The following is a 27,909-nucleotide window of genomic DNA, read 5'->3' as shown; positions in this document are numbered from 1 at the left end:
ATGGGATATCTAGAGAAAGCTAGAGTGTAACTCCAGTAGCAGTGGGCCTAGAAACTTGATTATGAAGGGAGATTATAGTCAAGTTTAGCTGGTCTGAAGAGAAATATCACAGGACAAGAGGCGATGCAGGGTCCTTCACCTGGGCCAGAACAATCCTCAGTATCAATACAGGATGGAGGATGAGGTGATAGAAAGCAGCCCTGTGGAAAAGGACTTAGGAGTTCTGGTGGATGAGAAGCTGGACATGCGTGTGCACTTGCAGCCCAGAAGGTCAGTGACATCCTAGACTGCATCAAAAGAATACAGTCTTTTTGTGACCACCAGATTGAGAGAGGTGATTCTGCCACTTTGCTCTGGTAAGACCTCACACTCTGGTGAGACCTTGCCTGGAGTACTACATCCAGGGCTGGAGCCCTCAATATAGGAAGGGCATAGACCTGATGGAGCAGGTCCATAGGAGGGCCATGAAAATGATCATGGGGCTGGAACACCTCTGCTATAAGGACAGGCTGAGGTAGCTGAGTATGTTCAGTCTGGAGAAGGGAAGACTCCAAGGAGACCTAATGGTGGCCTTCCAGTACCTGCAGGGGGCCTACAAGAAGGCTGGAAAGAGAACGTTCACAAAGGCCTGAAGCGATAGGAAGGGCAATGGTTTGCAACTAGAGAGGAGTAGATATAGGTTGGGTATTAGGAGGAAGATCTTTACCATGATGGTAGCGAAATATTGGAACAAGTTGCCCAGGGAGGTAGGTTAGGCCCCATCCTTGGGGATATTTAAGGTCAGGCTCAATGGGATTCTGGGAAACCTGCTCTAATGGAGGATGTCCTTGCTGACTGCAGGGGCCTTGAACTAGACCCTTGGAGGTCCCTTTCAACCCAAACCATTCTATGATTAACCCTTACCTACACACAACATTACCCTAACAAAGGCACTAAAGAGCTGTCACCAGTGGGTGAGGAGGAACAGAGAATACCTTTACACAGTAGCACAACACAAGTAGCATTTATGGTTAGCCATTTTAAAAGAAACAGAATTCTAAAGCAATGTCTTACTAAATACTGAACTACTTGCTCAAGATCTCTGACACTGAAAGTCTTTAAAGTCAGTGAAGGTTAAATAAATGCCCTTCAGGACAGCTCTGACCCAGAACCTTGGCAGTGGTGGGGCTGGGATAAGAGACCTGGGTCCTCCACATAGCACAACAGTAATGATGCACCTAACAGCAAGAGGTCATTAATGGCTTGCTAGCATAAAAGAAAAAAAAAAAAAAGTGTCAACACAAAGTAATGAGTTACTCCCTTAAGGAGGAGGTCAGGTAGTGCCCATTGCACCATCAGAGACCTTCGGGCACACGATGCAGAGTGCTGCCTGCCAGGTAAGCCAGTGTGGTGAACTGCAGTTCCCATCAAACAGTTCCTGGCTATAAGAAGGAGCAGGACATGAATTGAAAACGTGGCTCATGAATTTTCAGTCAAAGGAAAAAGAATCCCAGATCTACCCCATCCCAAAATAATAGTTTCAAATAACTACACTGTAGTCTAAATTAGTGATACTCTGAAATTACATGCAACACAAGAAATAAATTCTCATTGTGCATTTCATTTTGGTGTGGGGTTTGTTACTGTGTTTGGGATTTTTTTTAACTAAGCTTGCCTGTTGGCTAAGCTGCATTTACATGAGAGTAAAACTCCCTTTTGGAGGCTAAAATTTAACCATTAGCAGCATAAAAAGTAACAAATGTTGAGCTCTTTTGCATAAGATGCCACAAGGATTTACAAAACACAATCAGTAAAACTTGTAATCACTGCTATCACAGAATTTTGAGTGAAACACACTGAGTAACACTCCAGTATTCTACAGTAGTGTGAACTTAACTAGAAATGTGATTAACAGGTTAACATTTGTTGCTGGCATGACATTTTATCATAATTTAATTTGAATGAGTTGTGACAGAAATAGGGTGGTCCTTGCACTATTGCTTTGCCACTGGGAGCTGTAATATCTGGAATCTTGCCACACCTTTATTGTGATGTGTTCTGAAGAAAATCTGATCCATTCTATACTGACAAAGTGACTTAACAAGCTGATTATCACCGGTAGTTGTCTAAACCTGTCTTTAGCAGGAAGTGTGGCTTTCCATTATACTGTGCTAATTAAATGACACAAACAGAGCACAGGGGCTGATCCTCAGTACTCACCTACATTCTTAAAAACAAAAAAACCACCAAAACCACCACCACCAAACCAAAGCAGCTGTGTTTTTCGCTTGTTCTCCTGTTTTGAAACACCAGTAACTTGTTAATGAACATCACCAGAGATGCCAGAAGTCACTATGTCTTGCTATACATGCCTTCTGTTACAGATACGTTACCACCACATCTACACAATCCCCATTAGTTCTGAACATCCAGACCCTGAACATGAATACCTAGCACTCCAAGACATAATCTCACATCATTAAAATGCTGGAAGTTACGAGACAGGGGTTGGATTGTTTAAGTTTTAGAGGTCACTGCCAACCCAAAGCATTCTATGATAAGTTCTACTCTTCTAAAACACAGGCAAGGAAGTGACAGAAGAAGTAACTGACCACTTCTTGAAACAGTGTTGGACTACTTCAAACAGACCTATTAGGCATTAAGAAGAAATTCAGACATCAGGAAGAAATTCTTCCCCACAAAGGGTGGGGAGGCACTAGAACAGGTTGGCCAGAGAAGTTGTGAAGGCTCCAAGCCTCGAAGTGTTCAACGCCAGGTTGGATGGGGCCTTGAGAAACCTGATCTAGTAGGTGAACTTGCCTATGGCAGGAGAGTTGGAACTAGAAGATCTTTGGAGTCTCTTCCAACTGTATGATTGTATTGTGGAGCCTATTTAAAACTAGCCCAACTACAACTCCAGGGAGTGAGTCTGTATATTGTTCCAACATACAATAAAAGCCCCAGCCCTGGAAGCCTGGTTTTATGAAATTTAATCAGGGCCATTTAACCAGGGCCACTCTGTCCTTATGTCCAAAATACAATTCCTGCCCCATCTGCCCTATACAGTTTAGGGCAATTGTCTCCCAAACCCTCTAACTTCACTCTATTCCAGAACATATTTGCCTCTTATGTAATAGTGTAATTCTCATTTTATGTTTATTTTTCCTTGTTATTTTTAAAACCTGCATCTCTGCTCTGAACACTTCCAAAGCACAATAATCATATTGCTGTGAGGAATAGAAATGCACAGGTGGTGACAGTGACTTCTGAAGGACCTCTGCAAACATGTGCTATACCACAACCCAAGCTGAATTTCTAAGAAGTCAGTCTTATCAACCCACTCAATGCATTTACTGGCAAGCAGAGTCCTTACTTTCAGAGAAAGGATGTCAAGAAAATTGTTCACACCAACAAAATACATACTTGTAGAAGGAGCAAATTAAAACTTGGTACTTTGTGAAATAAAATCTACTAGAGTAGGAGTTTTGGCTCTCTTAAGATTCTAAATGGACATTCAGCCCTTCTACCTGTAATAAAAACTATGATCTACTGTATTTTCTTTTTTATTTCTGTTGTCTAGCCACCAAATATACTTTCAGCAAGTGACTTGTAGATAACAAAAAAAAAGCAAGTGGCTCACTATCTGAGCCAAAAACATTGCTTAAGAGATGATTTTGGAAAAGGATTTATAAAAGGAAAAAAGCCCACCCTATATGCACAGCAGAAACACATTAACTAAGCAGCCACCTCTCACCTGTACCCTACAGCTTGTGAATTTGCTGATGCTGGGGTGGGGTGGGGGGAGAGTGGAGGCTGCAACTATCATTAAAGCAGAGGTTTTTCTCAGATGTATTTTGCTGATGGAGAAACAAGAAATAATGAATTGCAACTCTCAGAAAACAAAATGAGCCAAAAAAAAAAAAAAGAGAGGGGAAAGAATATATTATTGGAGAAACATCCCAGTTTAATCATGTTTCTTCTGGAGCAACTGAAAAACTACAAGTGTAGCATCAATAGAAAATCAGCTGCTATTCCTTCAGACGTGACCCTTAACCCAACAGGTCTGCACCCTTACTGTTTGCACAGAAAAGCCCAGGTCAATACCACACCAGCCTGCCTTTCCAGCTACCCTTACGGATGGTCACTCACTTTGGCCTGCTGTTAAAATGCATCATTTTCTCTGAAAGCAATGAGGGGAAAGCAGGAAACACCACAATGATCAGTCCTAGCCACCTCCTGGAAACAGGCAAAGAAACTACACAATGTAAAAGTGACTCTAAATGCTGCAGAAATTGTGAATCTTTAACACATGCAACTGCCACATTCACCCATAAGTACAATGACAACCACATGAAAAGTCAGCAGATAAACAACCTGTGAGTTGGGAAAACTTGAGGCCCTCAGAGCGTTTGTAGAATTTCAAATACTATTGGAAGGGGGGAAAATTACAAAAATTAAGAAAGCTTACCTGTCATTGCAGTTTCCAGGCCCTCTCCAGCACAGGCATCCTGAGAACAGCCCAGAACCCATCCTGCTAACTCCACCAGTCCTCTCCAGGCATTTCTGCTCAACCCTCTTCAGCTTATTACTGCTTATTTTAATTATGTCAATTAATTCTGCCTTTGGGTGTCTGACCTCCACAGCTGATGCTGTTGAAGCTCCTGTGCCTCACTGCCTTTCCTTGCTTTTCTCTGTTACATGCCCCTCAAGAGCAGACCTGCATCCTGAGCCTGCCCAGACTGTGCTGACCTGCTGCAGCTGTCAGCAGGGTGCTGAGGGAGATATCTTGTTCAGTTGCAATCATGGAGCAGCAGGTTTCCCCCAGCTCTGCTAGGCTACCTGGGCAGACAGGGATCAGATGCCCACAGGCATTGCCACAAAGAGCCCTGTGACAGGACTGGTAAGCTACTAAAACTCAAATGACCAGGACAAGCTCATTTCTGGTTTTATTTTGGTGAACATGCATTTTCCCAAGCACTTAGCTTCATTAAAGACTGTGCTTGTGATTCAGGGAGCCTGTAAAGCGACCTCAGTTTGCACTGTTCTCTGACTGAAATGGGATGTTTCTCAGTTCTCTCACTGGGGGAGACTGATGCAGCTGGTGCTCAGCAGCCTGCACAGGACCTTCACCAAAGGGCACAGTCATGAGCACTGCTCAGCTGCCTTTCTATGTAACTGCTTCTTTCCAGCTGCACCTTTCATACAGAATTAGGTTATTGTATCCCTGCCAGGCTGGGAGCATGCATTTGAATGAAACTAGGCACTCAGGAAGTGGAATTAACATTTTAAAACACCAGACTCTTTCCTCCTATTTGGAAGGTGGCAGGAATGCAGGTTGGGTATCACACTGACAGCAGCATGCCAGTAAGAAGACACAGCCCCAAGTCACCCGGCAGTGAGGCATTGGCTGGCACCTCCAACAGAGGGCTCAGTCCCTGAACTCCAGGCACAGAGTCATAGAATGGTTTGAATTGGAAAGGACCTGAAAGATTATTTAGTTCTAAGTCCCCCGCCCTGGGCAGGGACATATTCCACTAGACCACATTGCTCCAAGCTCCATGCAACCTGGCCTTAGACACTCCCATGGAGGAGACACCCCCAACTTCTCTGGGCAACCTATTCCAGTCTCTCATCACCCTCACAGTGAAGAGTTTCTTCCTAATGTCTAATGTGAATCCACCCTTTTGGTTTAAAACCGTTACCCTTTGCACTGTCACCACACTCCCTGATCAACAAGTCCCTTCTCATCTTTCCTGTAGGTCACCTTTAAGTAGTGGAAAGCTGCTATAAGGTCTCCCTGGAGCGTTCTCTTCTCCAGCTGAACACCACCAACTCTCTCAGCCTATCATAGAATCATAAAATCATTAAGGTTGGAAAAGAACTCTAAAATCATCAAGTCCAACCACAACTCAACATTACCATGCTCATTAAACCATTTCTATACAGTTTTTTGAGCACATCTAGGGCAGTGCCTCCACCACCTCCCTGGGCAGCCTGCTTCAACGCCTGACCACTCTTCCAGTAAAGACATTTTTCCTAATATCCAAATTAAACCCCCCTAGCACAATTTCAGGCCATTTCCCTCTCGTTCTATCACTTGATACTGGGGAGAAGTATCCAGTACAGAATGCTGTTGGCCTTCTTGGCCATCTGGGCACACTACCGGCTCATGTTCAGCCGATTGTCAACCAGCACTCCCAGATCCTTTCCCACCCTCACAGCAGAGGTGCTCCAGCCCCCTGATCATCTTCCTGACCCTCCCCTGGCCTGGTTCCAGCTCCATGCTAGCACTGACACAGTTTCACAGCTCTCCACGCCCAGTACCGGTGCAGGTTACCTAACCCACTCTCAGCTACCAACTCCAGCGCCAGCCACGGCCCGCGGCACGAAGCCGGTTTCCCGGCAGCTCCCCGGGCCGCTCCCGCCATGAACTGCAGCGAGCCGCGGCTGCCGGCGCTGCTCAGCGCGCTGTTGCGGGAGCTGCGCCGCGCCGGCAACGCCAGCACCGGGACCGGGGTCGGTCCGGGGGGCGACGCCTCGCTCTACATCCTGCTCATCATGATCTTCTACGGCTGCCTGGCCGGGGGGCTCATCCTGGCCTACACTCGCTCTCGGAAGCTGGAATCCAAGCATGACCCGTACCACCTCTACATCGAGCGGGACTGGGGCCGTGGTGCCGGCCCGGGACAGCCGACCGAGGAGAGCAGCCCCGAGGGACAGCGGCTGGTGTGAGCGCGGCCCCAGGGGCAGCGGAACGGAGCTCGGCATGAGGAGTCCGGGGGACGTTCGAGGTTGTTCCGCTGCTGCCGTGCCCCGCGGGCTGCCGCGCTCCCGGGAGCACCGTGCACAGGGAGGAGCTTCTGCTTGCCGGGACTGCGCCTGCTGAGACCAGCGCGGGTGAGAAACGGACTGCTCCAGTACAGCGCTCCGGGCTTGTCTACCACCGAGGGCTGCACTTCCACCCCCTGGAATCGGTCTGCAGGGCTTTACTACAATAAACCCTTGCATTGCGTACGTACAGAGACCTCTCTCATTAGTAATCTTTAGAGCTTAGTTTAACATCTTCCTCTTTAAAATAGGTCTGCGTTCCACCGTGTTCTCTGATCACAATGCTACTACCGCGGGCATCATTAAAAACAGCCCCCGTATCGTTGTGTTCTGTACGCTTCTCTCACTTCAGAGCATTGATGGCTCTGACAGGCACAATCGGTGGGAAGGTCCGGGTCTCATTCTATTAACACTGGATTGTTTTAGCTTAGGTTGAAGCGTTTAACAAAGAAGAGTATAGAAACTGAAGTTGTTCCCATGAGGAAAGCATCAGTGCCTCATCTTGGCACTGTGGCTTTGCCAATGCACAGTAACTTTTAAAGCCATCAGTTACATCCTTTCACACGCAGAGAAGTGCAATTCAAGGAGTATCTTTATACAGGTGAAACCTGCTTATTAAAACAATACACAAATAAGCTAGGCAGGCGAAAGCTGGTTCAGCTGTTGCAGTCTTGTCATTTCCTGGTTTGGGTTTGCAGTGGGTTTTTCCAGAAAGATCAACAGACAATTCCAAGGAACAAGTGCTGTCATTAGGAATGTTGTGCCACAACCACACTGTAGAAGAAAGTTGCTTTGACGGTAACTTGAAACAAGGAGAGATTTTTGTGTTAGACTCAGATCTCCTAATGCTCCAGCATGTTCTTTCCAACAGCAAAACAGTATTTGGCAGCTACCATGTCTTGTTCTCATTACAGTGACTTTGTGGGGACTAACTTTGTGGGGACTCATTTTAAACTGGGTACAGTGGTGAGTTAAAAAAAATAAAATCCTTGAGAGGACACAACAGTTATCAAGCCAACTTTGTCACTGTAGAAACCTACTGGAACATCCACAGATCAAGCAGTACTTTGTGAATCCCTGGACATTTTGATCACTGAAAAGTATGGGGTGAGGAAAAAACCTCAAGCTCCAGAAACAGTTTCAATGGGAGTGTCTGCACTTGTACTACCTATCAATAGATGTATGTGAAATCTTTAGCTCAGCAAAGAAAATGTAGTAGTTTGCCATCACTATGTGGGAAAAAGGATGTCAGAGTAACCAGTAAACTGGCAATATCCTTAAAATCCCCTGTCTCCTAGTGAGACAACAGTAACAGTCCTAGTCAGCTACTCCATCTGTGAGGACTCACACATTATCTCTCGAAAATGCAAGTGCAAACTTCAGCCTGGACTTGCTGAAAAGCTGTAAGCAATATACATACATATACAGAAACTTTTCAAGCTGCAGAAGCTGTCTCATGAACTTTCACAATGGGGTAACTACAATACTGTGTCAGCCCCATTTAGGTTTTTCTTCGAGGATTTCCTTCAGTACAATCAGAATTAAGCTGAACCAAACTCAAAGTTTCCCCCTGTAAGAAAGTTTTGCATAACGAAATTGTTTTATTTATCCTGTCTCAGTGATTAACTTCTCTTCTTCTGCCTGACCACTGCCCATCAGGAGGACTCTGGCCCCTAATCAGCATTACAAAACAAGAGCTTGGAAAGTACCTGGGCGCTGCAGTGCTGGTGGCACCACTGAACCCAGTCAGGTTAGACAAGAACAGGGCAAGGTACAGCTTTCTGAGTCTGACAGATCTGCACACATCACAGCCCCAGTGAACAAGCCACTACATCTGTTTAACATGTTGTATTTAGCATCAGCTGGTTACTAACTGCTTCATCCTATATAGAAATCTGAAAGAAGACTGTGACAGTGCCCCTGAGTCAGTGTCCCACTAACACTGGTGACTGCATACTGTCATTATCAATCTGTTTCTCTCCCCTGCCATAACCCTGAACTGTGAAGTACAAGATACTAGAGTCTTACTTCAAAAAAAGGACTGCTCTGGTGAAAATGTTCACCCTTCATGACACAGTTCACAAATAAGGAAAGCACAAGACCTGCTGCCAAGTAACTAACAAAACATCAAATTATCTGCTGTTCTATCTGTACCTCTCAATACTTGCAAGGATCACAAGGTCTCCATGAACTGTAGTAATTTGTGATTTACATCAGTCCATCTACTCTCAGAGTTACATTTCAACCAGATGTTTAAATAAGAGAACACCATCATGCATTAAGTGTAGCTCACACTGGAACAAGATATAGCCCATACATACAGATATATTTAAATACAATATGCATGTGGAAGTAGTTACATATACAAGTGCTTATTTGCTTCACACATTTCTAATACTTGTAGTGTCTCTAGTAGATGATTTTTCAGAATCCTGTATGGGGCCAGTGGCCAGTTGTGTAGGCATGGGGTCAGCAAGGCCAAGTACAGCTGCAGCTGAACTTGCTAATGGACACAAAGAATAACAAGGGTTTCTATAGGTATGTCAGTCAGAAAAGGAAGGTCAAAGAAAGCATACACCTCTGATGAACAGGGTGGGTAAACTATTAACAATGGATGAAGAGAAGGCTGAGGTACTCAATTTTTTTGCCTTAGTCTTCACTGGCAGCCTCTCTTCCCACACCTCTTGAGAGTATGGATTAAAGGTGAAAGTCCCTGTTTCTTGCTGTATAGTTCTTTTCCAGTTAATCTTTTTCCCATAAATACAAAGTAACACTTTTTTTGTTACAGTCCACATACTGTTTTAAATTCCATTAAACCACAAGTTAGAGGGAAGTGTACCATGGGACAGCATTAGAGGAGAGGGAGAATCCCATGGCAAGAGAAATCTCCACTCGAATGAAGCCCTGTTTCTTGAAGACTCTCCAATCAAAGCAGCACCCTCAAGTTCAGTGGGAAAGAGGAACTCTATGAAAGCACGTCAGACTGCTCAACCAAGCAGCACTGGACCAGGAGAAACAGAACAAAATCCATCCTTTCAGAGGTAGCAAAACTCTAGTCCATTGGGAATTTTAGCCTCCTAATTCAATTTGATTCAGTTACACATTAAAACTCACAATGCCTCTATGGATCATTCCCTCCAGATGAGCCTCAAGGACTCAGCATGGATGTGTTGAGTTCTGAAGAAAAATGTGCTTTAAATGCTCAGAACCTAGGAACACGCTGTAGCTAACAGAAGGTTACATAGCAGAACTGGTAATGCAAGTTTACACTGAGTCCATTTTTACTCTGGTGTGTATATTCATACCAACAAAGTATTTGAACACCTAAGAGGAAATCATATGGTGCCATACAGAGACCTTGATAAATCAGTATTATGCCTGGCTGCAACATCCATCTATTTTGTGGCTGGTTTTTGGTTGGTTGGGTTTGGTTGTTTATTTTGTTTGGTTGGGTTTTTTAGTAAGTCTTACACATTGAGTACTGGTTGGAAAACTTAAAACCCATGAAACTGCAAACCCACTGGGACTGAACTGAATCAGACTGTAAGAAGACAAAAACTAGCCACTGAAATTCAACACATTTTTTTTTCCTTCAACAGTATATCCTAAGGCAGCTGTATTACTGATGCAGGGCAAAATGACCACTTGGCCTATGTAGCCTGTTCAATCACTGGGCACAAAAGATAACAAGATAATTTATGTATATTTTTAAGCCCAAAGGAATAAACTCAGTTACCACTGAGCTAACTCTCAGTTAGGCTCAGAAAAGAAAACCCTGGTCAGGAACATTTAACTGTTCTTCAGCCCAGGGGGAATATGAAAAGCACATTTTCTGAATTCACTTTCAACGTACATGAAAAAAAAAAATCTTCTGGTTCATCCCTAACTGTGATTTATTCTTCCTAGTGTTCCTAAACCTTCACACTGCATCAGCTGTCAGAGCCTTGCTCAGAATCATTACAAAATGTGAGTGCTTTCAAGCCTCTCTGAAACCTGCACCTTTAAACAGCAAGAATTTTACAATGTATTTATTATTGTTTCTAAAACAGTTATCATATGAACCTTTCCTTATCTGAGTGTTTAATTTCTTAGCAAAGCAGCAGCAGAGACAAAACATCATATTCGTTTGACTTCATCCTGGTATTTGTTGGACAGCAGTTTGATGAACTTCAGCAAATTTAGAGAGAAACATCAATCTAGCCAGTACAACATTGTTTACTGCCTGACAGTGCTCTTAGTGAGACACTTGCTATAGGGCTATTGTTCCAGACACTTTATTTTTACTGCAGCCCTGATATACACCTCAGTCAGCCTCTTCTGCAGTGCCCCAGCACCATGCTGCAGCAATCATAACTCCTATCTAGAACACAAGGAGTCAAGATAAAGAAACCATAAATTATTTCTTGCACTGTATTGGTTTAAGCTGACTGGCCCCACTAAGAGGGATGAGGGACAGGAGATGGGAGGACTGGGCTACCCCATCCACACAGTGGCAGAGAGCAAAAGCAAGCTAGATCATATATTCCATACCATGCTCACTGTATGGCAGAAGAGGGTTGCCCAGAGTTTTTGGGACTTGTAATACAGTCTATAGCTTGCAAAGTTTCCTGCTGCAAGATTTTGTGTTTCCTCCCCAGCTTCCTTTTTATGTTTTCCCTTTGGGTAATCTGATATCCCTGCAAACACAGTAGTAAATTGTCCTTATTTCAACTGACATTTTGGCTTTCTGGCCTCCTTTCCTCCTTGCCCACACAGATGGGAGGATGGGGAAGGAGAAAACCTCTCTGTTGTAACTGGACTGCTAGGACTGAGCTGCCAGCTGAGTTGAAACCAGGACAAGAAGAAGCTATGAAAGTTTATAATAAAAAAACAGAACATCAGGATTTTGCCATTTGTTTTTGTTTTTTTCCTTTTTTTTTTTTAATTAATATTACAAGAAGTCTTAAACAATTTCAAAAACTTACAAAATATATTCAAGTGTGGAAAGTTACTTTACTGATAAAACAGCATTTCTTTATAATGTACTTTTCTCCCATCAGGATAAGGAAGTGTAGGCATATCAAAATCATCAAACAAATCGTTCACACCATCAGAACAAATAATTTTTCTCCATTTCAGGGAACAGCACAAGTATTTTGAGTCCATTTAACTTTAGTATGCCAAAAGACCAAAGCAACATAAAAACAGTGACTTGTAATACAAGAGAGCATACACAAGAGATCTATCAAGTCTTCAGTAGCCACAGTTTAGTATGTGGAAGTGCTCAGCTTTTCAGCTGGCTTTGTTTCACTGATTGGTTGTACACAAGTAACTTGGTGTCAAACAGCAAAAAAAAATGGCATTAACAAATCCTGGTTACAGTTTAGAGCATAAACTTGTTCACTTTATAGATGCTCACTGTAAATTTGGCTATCAGAGCAGAGTCAGCAACAGGGAGCACTAAAGCTGTCAGATGGTTTTGTACTGAATAACATATAAAGCACTTGTTTGTTTTCTCCTGCTCATTTCAGCACAGAAGCCCTAACAAGCAGAATAGTGTTGCAGCACCTTTAACTTCTCCTGATAGTGTAGAAGAGATTTTTCATTTATGCCATTAATGACTCAGTTGTAAAATAACTGATTTAATCCCATAGCTGTATGATCATTCTGTAGGCTCCATATTTTTATGGAGTAAACCAACATTTTCAGTCATAAAGAGCAACAACTAATCATGGTAGTACTGAACTGCCCTAAGTGACTGGAAGTAAGCAGCTTAAAACGGGCACTTCTCCCAAGGCTAAAGCAATTCTGTTCTAGTAAATCTCTCTCCACAAACCCCTGTATGCTTACCAAGTTCAATTTCAGCTACGCATCTTACTAAGTAAGTATTTAAACTGGGTTTGTCCAGCTAGGCCTGATAGTAATCTTCCTAAATGGTCTTACGTAGTGGTTCTTCATTTGCTTTGTTTTGATTTTAGTATTAATTGCAGAAAGCAGATTTAAAAGCAGTCTGCACTTGAACAGCAAGAAAATTGACAAGAATAACATTTGACTGAATCTGCCTAGAAAGAGCTTAAAAACTACTATACAAATTAAAAAAATAAAAATATCCAGTAAGTTCTTACTCCCAGGACAAGCTTATCAGGCACAGATACAAGTGTGTGTTCTGATGACTGCCTTCAAAGTTCAACACGCAAATGCTACAGTTACACCCATCACTACATTTCAAAGGACAAAACCTCTTACGTACACAAAGCAGATCTGTAACACTACTCATAAAATCAACAGTAAATTAAACCCCAGAAAAGCACACCACGCTGGCTCACAGTTCAGCAATGCTGTATCAGTAATGGGCAAACTCAGGGTTAAGCTTTCTTTCCAAACTTGTAGAAGAAATACAAATATATGAACCTCACATATTCTGTTAGGAACAAACAGTAATTAAATAGAGCGCTCCTTTCTTCACTACATACAGAAATAAAGCTGTATTTACAGTATTTACAGTTTTCAAAAACTCTGGACTTCTCACACTGTTTTGCAGGAATTGAAATTCTGGATGAAAAGTAGTTACACAATAGTTCAGAACAGCTTTTGAAGAGGGACAGTTTTATTTGTTTAAATAAAGCCTAGAGTGCCTTAAGTGGAAACAAAGCCACCCCTTTCACCTCAGTGTCCCGTTGTTTGTGGGATCGTACAGATGTTTGGAGGGGTTTTACACAAGTCAGATATTGCTCATTTTCACAGTTTTCCCAATTTAAGTCAAAAAACAAGACAGAAGAAGCCAGAACTGCTTTTGTATCCAGGCTGCTGCTGTTGTTGCAACAGGTAGTAAGATCAGAGTTACAAGATCCCCTCATGTTTTTACAGTTACAAGCAAATGTAGTCACATATTTAACTAAATTAACTAAAATTTTTTAAATTTTTAAAATTCAGCTTAAATTCAGGTATTTTTTAAAGTCAGCTTAAAATGGAAACGTACCAGTTCGAAACAAATTTGGTGATACTTAGATTTACTCTTTAAGTTCCCAAGTTAAGATGGAAAATCTCAACCTGCAGTCTTGAAACCTATTTTAAAGCAGTTGAAAGCCTTAAACTACAAGCAAGACACCCCCCTCCCCCCCCAACCATCAAGGTAATATTTAAAAATAACATGAAAACTACAGTGAAAATCTGTATGAGAGGAAGATGGCATTCAGGTTTTGAGTTGAAAATAACCAAAGCACCTGTTCTGAGTAACAGTACTAAGAGAAAAATTGAAGGCTTCACAGTAATACATACTTTCAGTGCCACTTTTTTTACGTTTCCTGGAAAGACAGTAGGTATTCGTAACTTGCAGACTGAATATGAGAAAACATGTCCAGACTTCATAGCAACAGAATTAACAGTTAAAGCAAACAGAGATCGTGTAACTGACCTATTTCTTGCACGGTAAGACTTCAAAAGAAAAACAATCAATTTGAAGTCCTTCACGTGCAAGTGACAATAGTTATTGGCATGGGAGCTCTGAATCATTCAGCATGCCCTACATATAAATCAATGTAAATTAACTATAACCAAAGCCTGAGAAGCTTAAACCAAAGGGAAGCCTGATGAGGTTATTTAGTCCTTTCACATCAGAGAATGGACTAACTGTATTTGAGAGATTACACACTCAGGAGCTGTATTTGCTACTTTTGCAAACAGTATAAATCATGATCAATCTTTCCTACCCTCTTACAATGAGGAGTAGGCAGCTTTGATAATTCTCTCTGCGTGCCACAAGCATCTTCCTCCAAAGAAGGAAGATACTATTGTAAAACCAGATCTTTGCAAGTTGAAAAGGAATCACTCGTTTGGTCAGAATTTTAGATTAAGAGGATTTTGTTTTCAAATAGGAGAGTTTCAGCATTCCATACAAGAAGTCTGGAAGTAGCAGCATAGCTGCATGTAAGGCATTTTAGGAATGATTCCAACACAGCTCACTGCCCTCAGCATTTCATTACTTTCAACTAAGACAAGCAACCTCTCACATTTGAAGACTGTTTACTACTAAACCCTTGGTCACTGGGATCAACCCTGAAACCTCTGTAGACCTTCCATGACAGAAGCGGCAGGAAGAGTGAGCACGTCCCATCCGCGGAGCACAGCTGTCCATAGGGCTAACTTCAATCTGTGGAGGGAGAGGTCACTTCCCACAGCCAATCCTCACTAACTGGCCCAGTCCTGAAAGCGGAAACAGTCACTGGCAATCTTCCACACTGTGTTGGTGGGTGTGGCCTGTGCTGTCAGCAAGAAGTTCTGGTTGAAGCTGCGCAGCTTGTCACCATCAAATTTTACTGTCCCACTTGTCACCACGAGCACTGTCGTCTGGCCTTGCGTAGCTTGCTCTTCACAAGGAGAAGTAGTATAAAGAAAACAACTCAAACAAAGACCAGCAGGTAAAGAAGTAGGAACTGTACATACCAGTTTTGTTCCATTCTGGTTATACTAGTCATAGGCTAAAAGTTGGTTACACATTCATGACAAATACAGTTTTGTTGCATCATTTCTATACAGACAACGGTGTATTTGCTCACCAACACTGCTTTTTAATAGCCTTTCTCTTTTCATCTCATCTTGTTCATTTTAGAGCACTATGACAAACACCTGAGTTTTTGCTTAGAAGAAGCTCTCATTACTTGACATGTACATAGATATATTTGTATTTAGCATATTGCATACACCTTTTTCCCCACTATTAGAGATGGTATTTTTCACAGCAGAGCAAAGTAAGTACGCTTAACCACAGGCTTTTTCCTTAGTTAATTCCCCAAATATCCGATAGAAGTAATTGCTTAAGCTCTCCATTATGTAAGCTTTCCTCTAGTAGCTGTTCATCAGAAATCTAAAGAACATCTATTCCAGATGTAAAGAAATCAAGTCACATACAGGTTAATGGTTTATTGCACATTATACTGCAGGTAAGTATCAGAAGCTACACTTGAGGTTTCCTGACTCTTAGACCTTGTCAATGACAACACAACCTGGTAAGCCAAGACCTTCCCATACATGAAAATACATGGCATCTGGATTGGATCTTAACAAAAACATTCTTAAAATACTTCTCAGACATGAGAAAAAGTGTGGAGCTGCTGCATTACAATTTGTGCTTTACTTATGCACAACCTGACATTGCAACCCTAAGCGTTTTCTCTAAGCTTGTTCAAGAGGAAGCATTAAGCACTATCATAATTGCAGATCACTTTCAATAGCTACAATAAGACTGAAAAGTAAGTAAACTGTAACACAACCTTACCGTGAACGGGCTGGCAGTCCAACACATTCACCTGGAACTCACTAGACGGCAACATTTCAAAAAATTTGTTCAGCTCCTCTTGCCCAGACACTGCATTCCCATTCCAAACTAGTGTTGCTTTGTCCAGATAAAGTCTTGTTAAAGCCTGAGTGATTAGGAAATCACATAGCTGAGGAAAACGTGTAAATGCTCACAATGTACAGCAGACAAAATAAAGTTCTTTGAATTCTTATGTTGTGAATTATCGATTTCTTCTGTTACTTTGACAGATCAAATGCCTTCCTGAAACAACAGGTCCTTTTAACAATTAGTGCTCCTTTTTAAGTTGCACAGGGACTAGTATGCCTCCAAACGTAAATACTCATGAGATTCCTTTGACAAAGTTAGTGATAGAACTGAACTAGTTGCTAACAAAAGAATAGTGTTTTCCAGAATAAGTTATCATTTATATTTTCTGAGGGGGTATGCATGTGTGTGCAACACAAAGTATGTCAGGAAAGTACAATTTCAGGTTAAAACAAAATAGTGACCAAGACCATGAACAGTGGAAACCTAAAGAGGACAGTCATCTGCCCAGAACATGAAAGTGGCACTTTCTGAAAGCATCCCTTTTACAGCACTGCTGCACAGTAACATGAAATCCCCTACAGGGCAGCCTAAGAGGAAGAGAGGTCTCAGCCCAGGCAATGCATGGTAACAAACCGTCTGTTAGCTGCTTTCAAGTGCAATGCCAGCTAGAAAAGCAAGCAAAACCCAGACAAGACAGTTCTAACTATTGTCAAAATATCTGCATACCCTTCTTCTTTTATCCATTGTCTCATAATAAATGTTGACAAATTCATCTGCTGCTCTACAAGCTTGATCCACATAGGTTTTGAAATCCTGGAAAGAAAAAATAAAAACATACCAAATTACTTAACTTAGCCAGTATTATGCAACCCAGTTGTCTACACAGTTTCTCCAGCAAGTCACTTTGGTTGGTCTTCCACATGCTAGATGTATTCCAGTATCAATTACTCCAGTGCTATATTCTCAGAAAAAAAACCAAACCAAACAAAAAACCCCATTCCTCACATCATTACTTCTCTTACAAGTCTCTACTTTTATTCATACAAAGGTAGCACATCACTGTTGTCACATCACTGCACTGTGATCTCACTCAGTTATTTGGCCAATTTGTTTAGCCACTTGGCTCTTCATCTCTCACAGACCTTGAACTGTGACATCCTGGAAAGCACTGACTCTGAATTTCCTGTCCATGCTTCTATAAATCTTAATTTGCTTCTGTTACAATATTTTATTTAAAACTGTATCAATTATCATTGTTCTGTTTAAGCATTATACTCTCAATATTTGCACCTCAATCAGTACTTCACAATTTAACTACTTATATTTTCTTGAGAGTCTTTAGTAAACTACCACGAATTCCTCCAGTACTGCCACAGGCTCCTGTTCCAATGTCTAATCACCTTCCCCAGGAATATTTCTTCTTAGTATTTAACAGGAAAGCCATACTTTAAAAACACAACCAACCCCCAAAACCCCGACAAAACCCTTGGAGGCTCCGATGACAATTCCCAAAACCCAGCCAAACTACACAGCGTCTCTGCAAAACACGGTGGTTCACCACACAAACCACGGTCTGGCCTTAGGCCTCTGCACAAGGATGCTGCGGACGCTCTCAGTGGAGGTGGAACAGCCGGGGATAGGAACCTGCCAAAGACGCAGGGACAGCAGCCCTGCCCAGGGAGCGGCCAGGGGCTGAGGGACCCGTCGGAAAGAGCCATGCACACATCCCCGTACTGAGGCGCTTCCCTCCGTTTCCACCTGTCACTACAGACGGGACACGTTCTGGCACCCCGGCGGCTCTCCATGCCTCTCTCTGAAAAGCAGCAGCTCCCGTCCGCGGCCCGAAGGCGGAGAACCAGCGCTTCCCTCCACGAGGCCGCAGTTCCTCGCAGCCTTCGAACCGCGACCCCAGCCCAACCTCTCACCGGCCCGGCCGCGGACTCACCACAGAGGCAGCCATGGGGAGACGAGCAGAAACGCGCGAGCGACGATACAAGAGGCGGGCTCGCGCCGGAAATGCGCCACACGCGGGGACACCACTTCCGGCAGCCAGCAGTGCAGCGCCTCGCCAAAAGGCTTCCGCCGCGGCGCACGGTCCGGGGCAGGGAGGCCCGGATGGGAAAAGTGGGTCCCGGATGGGAAAAGTGGGTCCCGGGTCAAATCGGTGCGGGATTGCGAGTAAGAACATTTCGCTCGCTGGCGTTTGCTGAGAACGAGCACAGCTTGGGCAAGGAGAGATCGAAGGTGTAGGTTTGTGCTGACTGTAAGGCGGAGGTTGAGTGTCTGTTGTCGGTGGCGCTGGCTACAGAAAGGGACAGTGAAACGGCGTTTCTTTCTCCCGCTTTTCAAACAACGGTTGTCTGCTTATTGGGAAGGCCCTCGGGCACAGAGAGCCTGGAGCAGCAGTTCTGAAATGATTCTGCTGTTTCACTCAGTTGTGATTGATGGAGGGATCTTCTTCCCAATTCTGTAGCAGCAATACTAGTGTCATGAAGCAGCATTGATACTGTCTGGGGAGAAGTACAAGGCCATCAGACAGACTCTTTGCAGTACCTATGAAATAGGTTTTTTATGAATAAACCCTGTGAGTTTGGGTTCAACATCTTCCCAAGTTGTGAAAATGTCCAAGAAATCCTACGTGCTTTTTTACAAGTGGTTAATAGTATTTAAGTGACTTAGATGCTGATTTGTGAGTGCAGACAAGGATAAAGACTCCATACAGACCCTGGACAATAACTGGAATAGAAAATCACACATTAGTTACTCACTTGATGGCACAAGTGCAACTGGCTATCACAGAGAACATGGTCACAGATACTGAACCACAGGTACTGAACACTCTGTCTGGAAGACCACAAATGTAAAGATAAGTCAATACAAAAGCACTGTGTCCCAGATTTTAGATCTCTCTGTGCTTTTCCTATTTGCATTCTTTCTCTTCATGGTTGCTGTAACTCACGATGGAGAGTTCCCAAGTTCCATAGTTGCTGAGCCACAAGGCAGGATGCACCCAGGCCCATGCTCCCTCTGTGGGGAGGGAGTTGAGCAAGGGCATGAAAGAATCTGCACTGTTTTCCTGGAACAAGCTGGGTCTTAAAGCTGGCTGCTTAAATCTTCATCATGCAGTGAATAACAGGAAAAGACTGGATGAGACTCAAGAGATCTGCTGTTAATTACTAAAGCTGATGGGGAGCTGACTGGAAAGAAATCATATACAGAAGATGATAAACATTCTGGGAATGGAAAGGTACATCTGTGCCAGGGCTGCTGAGAGAGGATTGAGTTTGGGTCAAGGCATCTGAGGCTGTGCCCTTTAGTGTATACTGGATGACATGCAGCAGTGTCAGCTGTATACTCATTTGTCACTGCTGTGTAGTTGTGCCACCGTGAAACAGCATATCCTGCTGAATTCACAACTGCACAATGAAGATTGCTTAATACAAAAGTCGAGTCGTTGTCCTCTTTGAAATCTCAAGTGTCACTACATCACCGTATTATATATTGGCCTCAAACTAATAAAAGTACTTCATAAAATTTATCTCATACAAAGATGAGTAATCATAAGTTTCCAAGTCAAAAAGAAAGGCATTGAAATGACGTATGAATTATTCAGAGTCACAAAGGGAGACAACTGCAGGACTGAAAAATGCAGTTTTAATATTTTACCTTCATCATATAAACATCCTTACTCCACTTTGAGATATATCAGAGTAACATTAAAAAGTAATCACTTCCATTTGGTATGCTCATTACCTATTTCATGTTTATTGTCATATTGATGACAGTATGTCTGTTGTCATGTTCTATAAACCAAATACTGTAAACCCTAGGAATTGTATTAGCACAGAGACTGAAAAATCTGGACAAAACATCAGAAATAAGTATCTGTAACACCATCAGCTCTTCACTTACTGACGTGCATTTGTAAAACCTAGAAGAGTAAAATGCTTAGCACAAGCCTTGTTGCTGGCAGATTGTGCAGTTATTTACATTTTTCAAACACATTAAAACAGGGATCTAAGAAAAAAGGTTAGAATTCTCACTGTTAGCTGCTGGAACAGATGTCTAGAGAATAAATTCAGAAATAGCAGAAACTGAAGTAGGTGATTAGTCAGGTCAGGATTTTTCTCTACGGATTATACTTTTTTTTATTCAGTAATACTTGACAGAGCGGGACCATCACCGTTTCTTTGGCAACAGTTAATCAGAAGAATGCTTCTCCAGCAGGAGTCAGTGTGGACTCTCCACTGGAAGTTAGGAAGGTAGATATTTGAAGATTGTCTATGCCTATTGCCTGCCTACCTTAGCACCAGTCATGATTCAGTGAAGTAATGTGTCAGATGAAAGAGGCATTGTAAACATTGGGCTCTGTGTCCCCTTGTGAAAGGGACACAAAATTTTGGATATCATTTCAGATGCTAAGGGGGAAAAACAACAAGAAAAATTCTTCCTTAGCACCAAGCAGTATGGAAGACCTGGTTCAAAATGTTACTGTGGAGGAGATGCTCAGTGGCTCACACTAGTGGGTAAAATGTATTCAGGTGTAAACTTCTCAGAAAAACAGAGAGGGAAGGAAGGAAGGAAGGGAGGCAAAAAGGGAGGGAAGGAGGAAGGGGGAGAAAACCACCACTCCTGCGTTTAATTAAAAAAGTAAAAGCAGCAAGAAATGGTGGTTGTGAGAACTGCTTAAAGACATTAGCAATATGGGACACTGAACAAATGAATTCCACTTGGCAGGCATGCTTTACAAATGACCAACAATGTCCAGAATACTTAATAATAGGCCGGGGTGAAGAATTAAAAATACAAGGACATCCTCCAAAACAATGAAGTTGTTTCCAAATGGAAGGGAAAAAAAGGGAAAAAAACCCAAAACATAGAGTTGGGCTAGAAAGATGTAAAAAAGAGGTGGAAGTAAGGCAAATGACTATGAGTGAAATCCCTTTCCAAACACATCAAAAACAAGGAATCTTGCCAGAAAATCTGTAAGGCCAACAAGTGATCAGTGTGCACCAAGAGAAGACAAGGCTGTAGTGAAAAACTAAACAAACTCTTTGTATATTTGATCACCATGAAGGAATTTGTCTTGTATTGGAGCCTTTCTTAAAAGGGAATGCAATGGAGGATCTGTCAGGAAGTGGAATGTCAGTACACTCCAGGTCACTTTCAACCCCTACCATTGTATGATTCTAAAATGCATTAGAACAAATCCATAATATAAATTGTGACAAGTTGTATGCCAGGTTAGGTGCTCCTAAAGAACATACTAACCATGGTATGCAGTCTGTAATTTACAATAGGCTCTGTCCTCCAGGAATGGAAGATTGCAAATTTGAGACCAACTTTCTAAAAAGCTCTAAGATAGATTGTAAATCTGATGTTTGTTCTATGTAAGTGGGTAGAAATTATACTGCAGAACTGAATGCACAGGTTCTTGGATAAACACAATCTATGAGAGTAGACTCAGCATAGTTCTTCACAAACATATTAGTTCTTCAAAAGAGACAAGAATTATGGAGATGAAGAGCCTTGCTAGTGAAAAATTATTCTTCCACCAAGTGATTTCCTTAAGTCATGATTCTACAATTGTCACATTTGGAAGCAGTTACATAGTTTTTATACGAAACAGTTTATTTCAATGTACAACTCCAAATACCATTCCAAGTGACATTAGTTGAATAATGAGACTCGCTGCTTACTTGATCTCTCTTCTCCACTCAACCCAGCTACTGGGAATCTTTGTGGCTTTTTGCTGGAATTTTAGCTGGTTGAGCAAGATTTGACTTTCAGACCACTAACCTAAATCTGACTCCCTGAAAATACATTTTCTTTACTTAGAAAGCATCATTTGCAGAGGAGATAAAGTACTCCCTCTTGAACATATCAAGGATTTTCTGCAAGACTCCTCCTTCAGTTGCTTTCCCTTCAGGAAGCCTTTAATGTGGGTGTTTGAGTCTTAAGAGTAGTATAATCAGACATAATTTCCACTTTGTATTGAGGAAATTTTAGCCATCCTGTATATTGTCCAAATAAACCCTAAATATACACTTGGATTTAGTTCAAGTAACAACCAAGTGCAACTCAAGATTTCTCTTGAAAAGTCCAGTCAGTGATTGAAATTAAACTAGTAGGTTCATTCTCTTATTACTAGGCTTATCAGTCTTCACTGACTGCAGGCTGTGTACAGCACCCTTCTTAACAATGTCCCATTAACAGTTCAGAGATTCAGCAGAAATAGTGAGACTTACCAGAAGAATTCCCTCAAGGTCAGTGATTCATACAATGCTTCAGCTTTCAAGCTGGTAAAGCAGTATCTTTAAAAGCTCTCATGTAGTCATATAGGTCAAACACATTGTAAGACCCTGAATCTTTTTGAATAGTGAATGGTTCTAGTGAAGCACAAAGTATTCTCAACTTCTGTTAAAGTTACCAAATGCATAGTAATGTTACCCACATGTATAGAAATCGAAGGAGCTGACTCCTGAAACAAGGGAGGCAAATGCCACTGGCCAAGTCCATACAGGTTCTGATTAATGCCATGTCTGTGAAATTGGATCATGACTCAGTGTTTGAGGGTTTTGCCTGAGCAAGGGTTGAGTGGAAACTCCAAGATTTATCTGTTGATTTTAATAGGAACTGGGACTAGGTCTTAGGTGCTCAGCACATTCACACTTTGACCGATCTATGTACTAGATACTAAAATACCGCTAAAGCTAGAGTTTGGATTTATTAAACTGCAGTAGACTTAAGAAGGCCTGGTTTGGCCAGCTCAGTCTCAACAGGAAAGGCATATTGCTTGGGACAGATCCAGGCAGAACTGTGTTTCTTACATTCCCATGGGGACTCTGGACTATGCACCACTCCACCTCAAATTCCTCTCATACCAAAACTGGAGGAATGTAATGACTCCTATCCTGATAAATACCCTTCTTGTTTTTTTAAGAAAGACAGGAGTTGCTGCATATTGAAGTGGTAACTGTTCCACTGACCCACTGGGATATGATGAGATCAAATACAAATAGCTGTTCTATTTCAATCCATGCCAAAGCACTCCCAAGTGGGGGATACATTTTCAGATCAAGTCAGTTCAAAGCATCACCACAGCTGCTAGTTAAATTTTTTAATCCTATCCATTAGGTACTGAAACAGTATTTGAGTTCCTAGGAAAATCTGGCCATACCTAAGTAAAACCTTGGTAAACATACCAGTATTACAGTGGGCTCCACCACAGTGACATGTAGCAAGCTCACAGCCAAAGTGTGCATATGGGGACACAGACATTTATATATTAGGAGGGAGCCTACAGTCTCACCTTGAAAGTTTGTAAGGTAGTTCTGTTTGCACTTGGCCTTTCATCCCAGAATTTCAGACTGAAATGTTGATGATGGCTCCAGCAGTACACTGTATCACTTTGCAGTGGTATCTGCTCCCAGTTGTGTCCTGTGTAATGAAACCAAAAATGTTGCAAGTAGTGGTTATCAGGATATCTAAAGTATTAAATACTTTTACAATGCCTTGCTTCATACACATCAGCTGACAAGGATTTTACAAGCATCACTTGCAGCACATGACCATGTTTTTCTTTTACAAACACACTCCAGCATACTTCAGCATCATTTCTCATTGGGGCTGCAAGCATTGTAACTTGCAGTAGTTCAGCTGGTCCTTCTTCCTGTCTCCATCTAGTACTGCTCCATTTTCTCTAAAGCCTGAAAAGAAGAAATCTTTTCTTGTGTTCAGTTTTCCCTTCACATAGTCTGCCTGACATAGCCAGATTGCATTCTGAAGAAAAATTCTGTCTATAAAACAGTGGGAAGCAACCCCAGTTTTGGAGCTCTAGTAAAATGAGCCCAATTGTAGACCTCACACTAGGAGATGTGTATCAGGCTGAGACACAACAAGAAGATTTCATTTCAAATAGCAGTAGTACCTATTGCAGAAACAGAAGGAAAAAGTCTGAGCTACAACATGACTCAACATAACTTCTAAACCTGTTCCAAATAGTACTTGGGGTCCATCAGCATATGAAAAGAAAGGTACAGTGAGTCTTGATAGCCATGACCATCCCCTCCTTGTGTCCAAGTCAGAATATCAGATATTTATGGGTAACAGAAGCTGGAAAATTAGTTCCTTTTCCATTGATACTTGCAATAAACCCAGCATTTTTTAAAGTCAGAAACACAAACATAAAATAAGGAAGTTTGTGAACAAATTTTAATGTGATTTTGGTTAAAAGAGGGTTTTTTCCCGATTTTCAAGTCTCTCTTTTTCCTTCCTTTTCTTCCCCGTCACTATCTGTTCCCTTTCTAAAAAGAAAGAAATGCTTAGGAAAGTCTGTTTAGTTTGGAATTAATTTTCCTTAAAAAATAATTTTTATTATAGTATTTGGATCAGCTACTGATCACTCTACCTTATAGGTCTAATGGAGCACTGGTGGAACACTGCAACAGTTACCCATGGGGGTGGTGGAGGCCCCATCCCTGGAGACATTCAAGGTCAGGTTTAATGGGGCTCTGAGCAACCTGATCTTGTGAATGTTCCTGCTCACTGGAGAGGCATCGGACTAAATGACCTCTAGAGATCCTTTCCAACCACTGCATTCTATGACTGTGATTCATAGAATCATAGAATCAGTCAGGGTTGGAAGGGACCACAAGGATCATCCAGTTCCAACACCCCTGCCATGGGCAGGGACACCTCACACTGGATCAGGCTGGCCAGAGCCTCATCCAGCCTGGCCTTAAACACCTCCAGGGATGGGGCCCCAACCACCTCCCTGGACAACCCATTCCAGGCTCTCACCACTCTCATGGGGAAGAACTTCTTCCTTTCTTCCTTACATCCATTCTGAATCTCCCCACTTCCAGCTTTATTCCATTCCCCCTAGTCCTATCACTATCTGATATCCTAGCAAGTCCCTCCCCAGCTTTCTTGTAGGCCCCCTTCAGATACTGGAAGGCCACAAGAAGGTCACCTCGGAGCCTTCTCTTCTCCAGACTGAACAGACCCAACTCTTTCAGTCTGTCCTCACAGGAGAGGTGCTCCAGTCCTCTGCTCATCCTGGTGGCCCTTCTCTGGACACCTTCCAGCATGTCCATATCCCTCTTGTAATAGGGGCTCCAGAACTGGACGCAGCACTCCAGGTGGGGTCTCACCAGAGCTGAGTAGAGGGGGAGAATCACCTCCCTTGACCTGCTGGCCACACTTCTCTTGATGCAGCCCAGGATCTGGTTGGCTTTCTGAGCTGTAAGTGCACATTGACAGCTCATGTTGAGCTTCTCGTCCACCAGCACCCCCAAGTCCCTCTCCTCGGGGCTGCTTTCCAGCCAGTCACTGCCCAGCCTGGATTTGTGCTTGGGATTGCCTCGACCCAGATGCAGGACCCTGCACTTGGTCTTGTTGAACCTCATGAGGTTGGCTTGTGCCCACCTCTCCAGCCTGTCCAGGTCCCTCTGGATGCCATCCCTTCCCTCCAGCCTGTCTGCTGCACCACACAGCTTGGTGTCATCAGCAAACTTGCTGAGGGTGCACTCAATGCCACTGTCCATGTCACCAACAAAGATGTTGAACAAGACTGGTCCCAGGACTGAGCCCTGAAGGACTCCGCTTGTCTCTGGCCTCCACTGGGACATGGAGCCATTGACAGCCACTCTTTGGGTGCGGCCATCAAGCCAGTTCTGTATCCATCTCGTGGTCCACCCATCAAACCCATGTGTCACCAGTTTGGAGACCAGGATGTGGTGCGGGTCAGTGTCAAAGGCTTTGCTCAGGTCCAGGTAAATGACATCAGTTGCTCACTCCTCATCTATTAAGGTTGTGACCTGTTCATAGCAGGCCACCAGGTCTGTCAGGCAGGATTTGCCCTTGGTGAAGCCATGCTGACTGTACCCAATCACCTCTTCACTATTCTTCTGTCTCAGTAGTGCCTCCAGGAGAATCTGCTCCATGATCTTACCGGGCACAGAGGTGAGACTGCCTGGCCTGTAGTTCCCTGGTTCTTCCTTCTTACCCTTTTTGAAAATGGGAGTAATGTTTCCCCTTTTCCAGTCAGTGGGGACTTCCCCAGACTGCCAGGACTTTTGGAATATAATAGAGAGGGGTTTAGCAACCTCATCTGCCAGTTCTCTCAGTACCCATGGGTGTATCCCGTCGGGTCCCATGGACTTGAACACTTTCAGGTTCTTCAGGTGATCACGAACCTGATCTTCACTTATGATGGGCAGTTCTTCCTCCTGGTCCCTGCCATTGTCTTCCATGACTCCAGGAGTGTGGCTGGAGGCCCTTGCAGTGAAGACTGAGGTAAAGAAGTCATTGAGAACCTCAGCCTTTTCCAGGTCACTTGTGACCATTTCACCTGTTTCCTTTCTGAGGGGGCCCACACCTTCCCTAGTCTTCTTTTTACCATTAATATACCTGTAGAAATTCTTAGTGTTCCCTTTGACCTCCCTGGCTAGATTCAATTCAAACTCTGCTTTGGCTTTCCTAACCAGGTCTCTTGCTGCTCGGGCAGCTTCCTTATATACCTCCCATTCTAGCTGTCCTTTCCTCCACTCCTTGTAGAGTTTCCTTTTAAGTGACAGCATGTCCAGCAGCTCCTTGCTCATCCAGGCAGGCCTCCTAGCATTCTTCCCTGCTTTTCTCTTTGTTGGTATACGTTGCTCCTGGACACAGAGGAGGTGGTCCTTGAATACTGACCAGGTGTCCTGGGCCTCTCTTCCCTCTAGGGCTTTGTCCCACGACACTTTGGCCAGCAGATCCCTGAAGCCATCAAAGTCTGCATGCCTGAAGTCCAGGGTCGTAAGCTTAGAATACATCCTCCTGGTTGCCCTGAGGATCTTAAATTCAACTGCTTCATGGTCACTGCAGCCAAGGCTGTCTCTGAGCCTAACATTGGTTACCAGCCCTTCCCTGTTGGTGAGAACAAGGTCCAGCACAGCACCTTTTCTTGTTGGTTCCTCTACCATTTGGAGGAGGAAGTTGTCATCTATGCAATCCAGAAACATCCTGGATTGCTGGTGCCTTGCTGTATTGTCCCTCTAGCAGATGTCAGGGTGGTTGAAATCCCCGATGAGGACCAGGGCTTGTGACCTGGAAGCTGCTTCTATTTGCCTGTGGAGGGCCTCATCTGCTTGGTTCTGCTGGTCAGGTGGCCTGTAGCAGACCCCTACAGTAACATCTCCTTCTCCTGTCTTGCCTTTAATTATAACCCATACACTCTCAACCAGCTCTTCATCCTTCCCCAGGTGGAGCTCCACTGATTCCAGCTGGTCATTGACATAGAGGGCAACACCTCCTCCTCTCCTTCCCTGCCTATCTTTCCTAAAGGGCTTGTACCCATCTATCCCTACATTCCAGTCATGGGTATCATCCCACCAAGTTTCAGTAATAGCCACTATGTCATGGCATCCCAGCAGCACAGTGGCCCTTAATTCATCCTGTTTGTTGTCCAAGCTGTGTGCATTTGCATAGAGGCACTTCAGCTGGGCTGGCCATGTCATCCTCTTGTGCCCTTGATTTCCACAGAGTGTTCTGGTGCATCATTCGTGGCTTGCCTCAGGGCAGCAAGTTGAGAGCCCTCACTAGCTCTCCATCCCTCTGCCTCTGGCAAGCTGCTGGCACATCTGCTAAAACAATCCCCTTCCATCATTAGACAGTAACCCGCAGTGAGAGCACATAAAAACCCTCTGAAGTCTCGGGTGCTCTCTCCCAAATGTTGAACATGCTGACCTGATAATTTTAATCTCCCATCAGGCTAATTAGGAATTATTTCTCAAAGGCAA

General features: G+C 43.2%; 2 protein-coding genes across 2 annotated transcripts; one reads left to right on the top strand and one right to left on the bottom strand.

Annotated features, from left to right (window-relative positions):
• Positions 1 to 6,405: 6,405 nt before the first annotated feature.
• Positions 6,406 to 6,711, top strand: KCNE5 (potassium voltage-gated channel subfamily E regulatory subunit 5). The gene has a single exon (XM_054388862.1). The coding sequence runs from the start codon at positions 6,406 to 6,408 to the stop codon at positions 6,709 to 6,711; it is 306 nt and encodes a 101-aa protein (XP_054244837.1).
• A 5,081-nt stretch (positions 6,712 to 11,792) lies between these two features.
• NXT2 (nuclear transport factor 2 like export factor 2) lies at positions 11,793 to 18,131 on the bottom strand. The gene is made up of 4 exons (XM_054388419.1): positions 18,075 to 18,131; positions 16,856 to 16,942; positions 16,061 to 16,205; positions 11,793 to 15,152 (listed from the first exon to the last, which is right to left on the bottom strand). Exons 1-4 carry the CDS (start codon positions 18,087 to 18,089, stop codon positions 14,974 to 14,976), a joined length of 426 nt encoding a protein of 141 aa, XP_054244394.1. The 5' UTR covers positions 18,090 to 18,131; the 3' UTR covers positions 11,793 to 14,973.
• Positions 18,132 to 27,909: the final 9,778 nt, after the last annotated feature.

The sequence above is a fragment of the Indicator indicator genome, chromosome 17 (assembly GCF_027791375.1).
Source record: "Indicator indicator isolate 239-I01 chromosome 17, UM_Iind_1.1, whole genome shotgun sequence".
NCBI lineage: Eukaryota > Metazoa > Chordata > Aves > Piciformes > Indicatoridae > Indicator > Indicator indicator.
This window is presented reverse-complemented; position numbering and strand designations above follow the sequence as displayed.

Excerpts from the sequence above, each read along its gene's own strand:
- KCNE5 (XM_054388862.1), top strand. The coding sequence starts at position 6,406 with ATGAACTGCAGCGAGCCGCGGCTGCCGGCGCTGCTCAGCGCGCTGTTG.
- NXT2 (XM_054388419.1), bottom strand. Across the intron at positions 16,206-16,855 it reads CAATGGATAAAAGAAGAAGG|GCTTTAACAAGACTTTATCT; the intron begins GTATGCAGATAT and ends CTAATCACTCAG. Across the intron at positions 15,153-16,060 it reads GGACTGCCAGCCCGTTCACG|AGCAAGCTACGCAAGGCCAG; the intron begins GTAAGGTTGTGT and ends CTCCTTGTGAAG.